The 9,852-nt window shown below is 28.9% G+C and overlaps 2 protein-coding genes across 2 annotated transcripts in view; both read left to right on the forward strand.

Annotated features, from left to right (window-relative positions):
* The window catches only part of LOC108684423 (glycine receptor subunit alpha-3-like), a 12,154-nt gene extending 10,331 nt beyond the window's left edge, over positions 1 to 1,823 (forward strand). Inside the window, 3 exon segments of the mRNA XM_018188735.1 lie at positions 1 to 139; positions 241 to 430; positions 1,125 to 1,823. Of these exon segments, the coding sequence (XP_018044224.1) occupies positions 1 to 139; positions 241 to 430; positions 1,125 to 1,391 (596 nt within the window). The 3' untranslated portion in view covers positions 1,392 to 1,823.
* Positions 1,824 to 5,370: 3,547 nt separating this feature from the next.
* The window catches only part of LOC108684424 (glycine receptor subunit alpha-3-like), an 11,592-nt gene continuing 7,110 nt past the window's right edge, over positions 5,371 to 9,852 (forward strand). Inside the window, exons 1-4 of the mRNA XM_018188736.1 lie at positions 5,371 to 5,489; positions 7,414 to 7,597; positions 8,605 to 8,834; positions 9,561 to 9,643. Coding sequence (XP_018044225.1) covers positions 5,407 to 5,489; positions 7,414 to 7,597; positions 8,605 to 8,834; positions 9,561 to 9,643 — 580 coding nt within the window. The 5' untranslated portion in view covers positions 5,371 to 5,406. The remainder of the gene's footprint in view (positions 5,490 to 7,413; positions 7,598 to 8,604; positions 8,835 to 9,560; positions 9,644 to 9,852) is intronic.

A 9,852-nucleotide genomic window follows, 5' to 3' on the forward strand; every position in this document is an offset into this window, starting at 1 on the left:
CACTCGCATCGAAAGTTGAAAATTCGTTACCGAAGGTCTCTTATATAAAAGCGAGTGAAATTTGGTTTTTGGGTTGTACAATATTTTTGTTTGCGGCAATGGTCGAATTTGCCTTTGTCAACACCATATATAGGAGGAAGTATGTAACATTTTTGTCAAAATTTAATTCTTACACACGCTTACAGCTTCGTTTATCATTCACTATAAATTATTTAAAGATACTGTATTATATTTGCACAGAAAAAACGTACCGTTGAAAAAAGTTAACAGCAAGTACATTCTTAAATCAACCTTGACACCACGATTGGCAAGAAAACAATTTCAGAAGAATACCACCGGTTTGGAACGATCTCGATCATGGTCGTCGTTAGACAATGCGAGTACGAACAACGATCAAGATTTCACAAGTCAGAATTATCTCACCGTACACGTGAGTCTCTAATTAAATAATAATTAAAGCAATATCTTTAACATCGTAAATAACGTGATTATTGAAAAATATTATTTTTGGAAAGAGATATGTAGCTTTATTTTAATTAAAGATTATCATATTTCAAGAACCTTACAATTTTGTTTAGAATTTAGGCAATAATTTTATTGATTTTTGGGATGTCGGGGGCTAACCGTAATTACCGAAAAGTGCTATTTTTTTCTTAAAATTCAATATACAAATATTCTTGTAGGATTTATGCAATTACTTTGTCTGTTCATTTCTGCAAAATTTGTTCTGACTTCTCTTTTATCAGGAGCATTAATAGCAAATAATTAATAAGTATTTGTGGCTAGCATAATTAAAATGAGTAATGAGAGAGAGAATGTTTTTTTCCTGTAATATATAAATATATACATACTATATTGTATATCTGTTAATGATAGCTGATCACAGCGGACATTTTCACGTAAACACCCGCTATAAGTGATTTGCGGTCCCTATTTATTTCTTGTACTTATCTGCTGATATATTAATTGTTCTTTTTAACTTAAAAATTAAGTTCTAGACAAATTTTTGCTTAAAGTCTTAAAGGAATGATCGTCTCAGAATGTGCTAAGGAATATGTCCGTGCAAGGACAAGTATTTATATTGAATCGTCCTTAGAATTGATCATATTTTTTGTTATTTCCAGAGTTTTCCGAGCGCGCTGAATATCCCATCAGTAAAGATAGAAGAGGATAAAGATCCAGATTATTCCGTTGGTAGCATCACAACCATCGACAGCACTCTCCCACCAGCTAAATCATTTACGCGCAGACCAACTTTAGCTAAGTTACACAATTTCACAACAATGACACCTCAACAGATCGCTCAATGGATTGATAAACGCAGTAGAATAGTATTTCCTGTATCATTTATCATATTCAACATCTTATATTGGTCTTTTATATGGATCTGAAATTGCACTGTGCAATGATCAATTTTAATTGAATCTCCGTATTTGAAATCTCGAAATACAATAGTAAACTAACCTTTACGATATTGATCAAGCACAGTCACATAGAAGAAAATGATCGAGTATGATTGATTGATTTCTTACGGTTAAAGATATACCTATTGTATTTTGGGTCATAGTCCAGACAGCTAAATTTGTCTAAAACAGATTTTGTAAGACAAATTTTGTAGGCAGATTATCAGCAAAAACATAACATAAAATTTGTTGATAGTATATTTTAATTTTCTACACTTGTGACTAAATAGCAAATATAATATATACGAAGTAGTACAAGAAATACCAATCATAAGATGTAGAAATTAAAAGTGTTAAGCGTAGCAAAGTTCAACTAATACGTTCCACGAATAACGAAATTTGAAACAGCAATAATTAAGATGGAACTGAGATAAAAAAATTTATAGAAGATATTACGAGTGCAAAATTGTAATATTTTAAGAAATTTAATTGCATAATAATTTTCAGAATTACTATATAAAAATAAAGAACGTGCAAAACATAAATTTACATTAATAATGCAATTGTGAACTTTATTCTCTCAAAATATATCATTTACATATAAGTGATTAAACAAATTCACGCACACAAATAAAAAATTAATATGAAATACTATGTTTAAAATACTATGTTTGTTATTACAGTTAATATATTGGGTTGTCCGGAAAGTTCGTGCCGATGTTGAAGGAAAATTGAAACGCAGAAAATTTAAATTTTAGTATACATTTATTAAATTACATAAGTTAGTCGGCACAAACTTTCCGGACAACCCAATACTTCTTATCAACTCCATCGATATATAATTTCTCCAAAATAAAATTAAGAAAATGAGTGCTCATATATTTGTGCTCCTCTTCCTCTCGTTGCAGTCTTATCATTTTATTCGCGTTCTCTCTCCCATCCATCGCGATCCCATATTTAACAAGTTCTATATTTGCATATATAATGATGAAGGACTTTTTGACTTACAATTAGTTCATACCACTCTACCTGTTTATGAGAGCTCGGAGAGTAGATCGGAGACACCCTGTATATTTCGAATAGAATTTTCCTCGGAGAAGATATTTTGGAATGTACTCTTAGTTCTGGTTTACTTTTTTCCGAGTTCTGAATTCTCTTTTTTCCTGCATTCGATTCGCAGATTCCATATTGGGGGCAATATTCGATTTTCCAAGAGTTTTTAGATCTATCAAGATCTCGTGATCTTTCATATGATTTCCAACTTCAAAGAAGACTGAAATTGCCATTCATTTCTTGCGTTATCTCTTTTCTCATGAGTTTTCTGTGTTGGTTTCATGGTTTATTTAATAAATTCTGACGACGATAACATTTTCGTGGAAGAAAAGTATCATGGAGTCTTCTGGACGTAAGAATGGAAGAATGATTAGAAAGGAAGGAATTAAATTGTATTAATTTAACAATATCGGATTGATTTTGGAATATAAGTATCCATTTCCATTCACAATGTACACGTAAGATGCAGGCCAAGATTTTGTAAAGAACATAAAATTGTTTATTGAATAGTTTTACAAATATTATCACACACTTGTTGTGAATGTTTCATCTCGGAGTGGACCCTCTTATATCGCACAAGTATAAAAATTATTATTAATTTAATTATTATATAACATAAATATGAAATAGCTTTATACACATATATAACGCATATATACGCATGATTATTTATATATATTTTACAAAGTTTTGTTTTGCATATTTTTTAATTATCTGCAGTTTACATTTTCAAAAAGAATCTGATTTCATGCTTTGCTACAATATATCATTTTTAATTCTAATATAATGCTAACGCCTCGTATGTTTAACTAACGTGCGCAATGTACATTTCCGGGTACTTTGAGAAAGAGAAATCTGACAAGTTCTCTTTCTAACCTCCTTCAGATAATTTTTCAGCAAAAACTATAAGTTATTGCCAATCCTTACTTGTAAGATCGTCATTTAGATGGAATATACTTATAATGCTGAATTGCGCGTTTATTAACTATCGCACGCGCGATTCATGGACTGATACCGTCTAAATGTAATCTGTAAATGGTTATAATGAACTCTTACATCTTAAAGATTACTGCTTGAAATAAATGTACAGATAACATTTTTATTTAACTTTTTGAAAATTTTCTTACCCATTTCATCAAACCACGTCTTGCTAATGATTCTCGCAATATTGTCGACTACGGAAAAACTTTCATTCGTTTCTTCCGTACAAATCGCACATCGGACAGAATTATCTTAACTATCGCATCGGCAAGCAATACGCAATACTCGGAATTATAATATAAAATTATTTTCGCTGTCACTCGAAAAGCTTCAAATTCACGAAGAATCCATCACAAAATTTGACAGTGCTAAACTGTAATTATCTTACCGTCAACACACTACTGTGTGTCTCTTAAATTTAAATAATTCTTTAAAGACGATCGACTACCACATTAGTTATCTCCTTTTATTTTGCAAATTATTCGATTTTTAAACTTTTTGACCTAATGTTTGACGTAATGTTTATTCTTCAAAAATTCAAAATTATATTGGGTTGTCCGGAAAGTTCGTGCCGACTAACCTATATAATTTAATAAATGTATACTAAAATTTAAATTTTCTGCATTTCAATTTTCTTTCAACATCGGCATGAACTTTCCGGACAATCCAATAGATCCAATGTGGTGAACAGAATTATAAAAAAAAATAATCCGATCATCGTAAAACTCTATTTTACGGAATTTTTAACAAGTTAGCGCAAATCACATACAAGTTTAGCAAATTTGTCTTTGAAGATTATCTTTTTTTCAACATTTTCAGATTGCATTCAAATTCAGCGATCCTAAGAATTGTGATTCACGATAACTAAATATTTATTTTGAAATTCGATTCGTTATATTAAGTCATTATTTTGAATTTTAGAATTTTAAGAGTCAAATTCTTAACAACTCTGAATTCCGAAAAGGATAAAATAAGATCTTTCATATGTTATATTATTAAAAAACTCCCGTCCTCAAAGATTGAAACTATTAACTGTTTAACTATTTAGTTTCAAGGAAGTCTCATATAAGCTTTCTACAATAAGCAATTGTCTAAGCTTAAGTTTTAAGCCGTAAAAAATCGACCAGAGTCGATTATTCTTCTCATATTCGATTATGATTGATGGTTTCTTGTGGCTTAAAACTTAGATAATGGTTATAAAACTCCCACTTATTACTTCATAGTGCAATCGAAAATATTACATTAGAATTCCTTTTTCGCGAGTTATTCGTATGATTAAAAAAAAGAGAGAAAAAATATAATTAATCATAGCTCCAAGAATTGTTCTTCCGAATTATTTGAACGCCGTGTAATATTTTTACTTCTCAATTTGCATTTAATTTTGTCTCAAAGTAAAGAAAGATGAGTTCAACTTGTTACCACTCGAATCCTTCTTACAAGTTCTTACAATTTCATGAGGTATTCACAGAGATAATAGAGATTTCATTGTACAGATATATGAATCGACTATTATATCGAATTTTTTTAGCATCTTTTCGTAACGCGAATAAATGATTACATATGATGAATTCCGAAGAGCCAACATTAATCAAGCCACAATATCTGAAATTAAAATCACGTATTGAATTGCATCTATGTTACACGATTATGCGTAAAGTATACGATTATAGATAAGCGCGAGAATTTACAATATAAGTCTTAGACATATAATGAATGTGTCATAAGTTTGATGTCATAGGTTAATACACAAGAATATACGTATATGCACATATTTGTACTACGTGTGTGCATGTGCATGTATGAGTTCAAGCAGGTCTGAAGGAGCACCATGAGAGTGGGAGCAAGCTTTGGTCTAATTATCTGGTTTTCAATAAATTTGCTCGCTTGACCGCACTGACTGATTACAAGAAAAGATCAGTCGGAATCTGTTAGTGGTGCTGTTAAGTGACAGAAAAGCGAGTACTTGAGAATGATTTTCGGGGAAAAAGTCCTTGTTCTAATACTTCTCGTTTATCTATTTAGAATACAATTATTTACGGATGCAATCAAAATGTAAGCTGCAATTAATTTTATTACTAACGGCATGGAAAAAAGAAAGAAAGAAATATACAAAACTAGCGCAATTACAATTACAAAAGAAAAGCATATGATTCGCAACGATACACAATTTCTTACACACAAGAAAAGACAAGGGCTGTATACATGCGTACCTGTATATACATACACACACACACACACACACACACACACACACACACACACACACACATACACACACACACACACACACACACACACACACATACAACATTATATTATAAAAGTTTCCTCAACATCAAGCATTGATAGTTTTTATGAGATATATATTTCCATAAATTTCGTAAAACCGCGCATGTCATTGCTTTTATTGTTATCCTTCCACGCATCAAAAGAAAAAAATAAAAATATGTTATTGCTAACTTGTTCGATTTTTATTCTCATTTCTTGCCTGCAAATAATGTATATAATAATTACATAAACTGGGTATAAATTATGTATACATTTGTGCGTCCAATGTAAGGAAACGCAGCATCGAGAAATAAAATTCGCTTGAATACTGTTCTTAACCTTGCAAAATATTATAGCTGCTTTCAAACAATTATCAGTGCATAACATTTGACCTTCTCGTAATTGCAATCGATCGGTCAGTTAACGAATTGAAATAAAACCATAAATTATACTGAAAAGAGCGAAAAGTCTGTTTCTTTGTATGGTGTAAAAATAGTCGATTGCTTTTTCCAGCAACGAGACAAAAAGCAACAGACTTTAACAAAAGCCATTTTAATTTTCGCAGCAGCGATTAATTCGTTTTCGTACGCTCACGAGAGTCATCAGTTTCGTGCTTTATTTCCATGATAAATAAGCATTCAATCTAATTCACACCTATTCAAATAACAATTCCTATTCAATTTAATTTTCGTAATTCTATCGTGGGTGCATACGAGGGCGACACATACACGCGCATATTTTGATTTTAGATTTTATGTTATCTGAACGAGTAATTATAGAAATATTTATATTGTGCAGAATAGTCTTTTGTTTTGCATTTCATATAATACGTCACAAAAGCTTAATCTTAATCTTAGTACACACAATTCCGTGAGAATATGTAACATGAAAATATGGCGATATCTCATATTAACAAAATATTTGGCGAGGATATGCAACGTTGTAAATTCAAGTAGTAGACAAGATAAGAACTTACACATAGTCTAATACATAATCGGCGGTGTTCCTTTGTGGATGTTTTTTATAAATGAAGCACATTCGATAGAGCACCAAATTACTTTTCGCAAGATAGAATAACTCGTGTTATGTGGATTGTAACATAACAATTTTTCTCTAACAATTATTTCGCAAAATTTGACAATCGATACTTTTCGACACTCGAAAATTATATTTTGAATTAATTAACTCATGATAAAAGTATGAACTTTTAATCGTCACGGAAGACATGTGCCATCAATAGTGATAGAAAAATTAGTTTCTGTATTTTATCCATTTCCGGTGTCATCTTTGTAGATGCGTCATTCATATCGATACAAAGAGATAATGAATATACATACCTTAGAGACAACACCCGCGAAGAAACGAAGTCTAGAATATTAATTCGAGTCGCTATTTCAATGCTAGGCGTGTCAGCTGTGTGACATACGTTGTTATAAATTGTCTACTGCATTTAAGTTTTATAAAACCGCACTCTTTTCTATTAGCGTAAAATTACTATACAAAAAAGAAATCTTAAAGGAAAAGATAATTATTTTTTATATATACATTTTTTTTACATACAATACAAACGTTGCTTTTCTATAAAAATCTATAAAAAAATGCATATGTGCAATAATATGACTTTTTGAAGTGTAAATTAGGTTTACATAAATAGAACAGAATTAATATTTTATAATTGAAGTGAATTCAATATATTTATTACATGTAGACCAGGAAATTGCCCATCATTTGGTAGTTCCATGACGCAAACGGAACTTTTACAAGAACTGACAAATGAATGCCGTTACGATAAGATTGTCAGACCTCCCGGAGTAATTAATGAAACGGATCCGATCAGAATTTACACCAAAGCTTTTATCTACACAATAACGTCCAACATGGCCAAAACTCTGGTACCTGCATAATTTTACTTATACTTAACTATGTGCAGGGCTCGATAAAACCTACTTATTTAAAATATACTTATTTAAAAAAATATGAAAACTTATTTCAAAACTTATTTGAACTATAAAATCGTAAGAGTCGGTAAAGTAACTAATATGATTTATGTGAAATAAAAAATATGATAAATATATTCCAAGAACTTATTTAAAATATTAAATAAAAAATAGGTTACAAGAAATTATTTAAAATATATATAAAATAAGAAATAGGACCCGAAAATATTTATTTATTTATTTAAAATAAAAAAATAACTTATCTTTTATTTTAAATAAGAAGTGTATACTTTAAATAAACGTTTCAAATAGTAAACACGAAATATTTTAATGATTTTTAATAAGTCAAGGCTGCATGTAGAGCCTATTTTTCTATTTTTAATGATTTTGTTTATTTGAATATATATGAATGTACATTTATAAGTATAACGTTTCAGTTTTTTAATAATTATAGCCTATAATTAATATTTAATATTATTAATCTTTCGCGAATCACAGGTAGAAAATTGAAACGAATCATATGTAGTATCCCATGCTATATTTCATGATAAATATATTATAATTTAACTATTCACTTTATTGACTCGATTGAATCGATAACGTAACTGATACAATTTATTTAAAATGAAAAATATAAAGTAAATTCCAGAAAATTATTTAAAATACAAAATCGATAAAAAACTAATACAATACATACACTTACTTAAAATAAAAAATATAATAAAAATATAATAAAAATAAGTTTCAAAAACTTATTTAAAATATTAAATAAGAAATAGGTCAGAAGAAGTTATTTAAAATAATAAATATTAAACAATTTAATTTTTCCTTTATTTAAAATATATATTTTAAATAAAATTATTTGAAATAAGACCGAGCCCTGGCTATGTGTTACAGATAATGCATAGTATATAAGCATCGTTGAGGAATGTTAATAGAAAAAACTAAACATTATATTACAGCGATTTGATGTGCATTTAATGATGCAATTTCGATATTTGGATAAACGGCTTAAATTCACGGATATAGCTCCTTATTTGACTCAAATATACGGTGGCCAAAATGCTCATAAACTAATTTGGACACCTACGGTGTACATTGCGAACGAGCGTACCTCGGCAGTAATGGGAAATGGCGTCAAAGATCTACTCATCTCTATCAGTTCTTACGGCATGGTCATATTAAACACTAGGTATTTAATATTTACTCTCAAAAAATTGTGATAAAAGCAGGGTTGTTAAATAACACGTTGTTTGTAACACGATTATCATTTTCGTAATATTTTTAGAATGATGATAACGAATTCAGCCGTTACTTTTATCATTACTTTAATTGCTTATTATTTTTATACATATATATATCTATTTAATAGATTGTCTTATTTAATTCTAATAAAAATTTAAACATTGAAATACATTTTGTATTTTATATCTTATTGTTAGATTGCATTCTGATACTGCCAATACTGAAAATTTATAGAAAAATGTTAATCTAAAGAATTATCGAAAATTTATTATATAAAAATTTATTATAAAGAAATGTTTGTTGTAAGACTAGCTTAATTTGAAGTTTTAATATTGATTTTCACAATTATATAATATTGAGATTATTAAATAATGAAATTTTTCAATATATTATCCTATTTAATATTACAAAAAAGTAATGACAAAGGAATAACTTGTTACATTCTAAGTAACGAACTATTTTTTTTAAATTAGTAACGAATAATTTTTAATAAATTAGTAACAATAATGTTTTTACAAAAGGTTGTTTTTATAAAATAACGTTTCCAATCTTGAGTAAGAGGTATTCGAACGAATTTTTTTCCGGACTAATTTTTTTTCATATTTTGTTTTTTGTACTAATTTTCAACATAACTAGCCAATGACAGATTACTTAATGTTCGCTTAAATTTCAGATTGGAAACTACCCTGAACTGCGGGCTTCGATTAGAAAAATTTCCATTCGACATACAAGAGTGTCCGCTGGTATTTGAAAGCTGTAAGTAATTAGTTTATTACGTACCAAAATCCAGCTTATAATCAGATCGAATAAAGAATTTCTCTGTTTATTTATTCACATATGGAACTATCTCTTTAGAGATTATCACTTATTATTAATATTTATTAATAATAATTAGACAATAATTTTTAAATTGTATTATTTATATCATTATCTGAATAATTTATTATTAATTTTATTATATTTAT

Source organism: Atta colombica, unplaced genomic scaffold (assembly GCF_001594045.1).
Source record: "Atta colombica isolate Treedump-2 unplaced genomic scaffold, Acol1.0 scaffold134, whole genome shotgun sequence".
Taxonomy (NCBI): domain Eukaryota; kingdom Metazoa; phylum Arthropoda; class Insecta; order Hymenoptera; family Formicidae; genus Atta; species Atta colombica.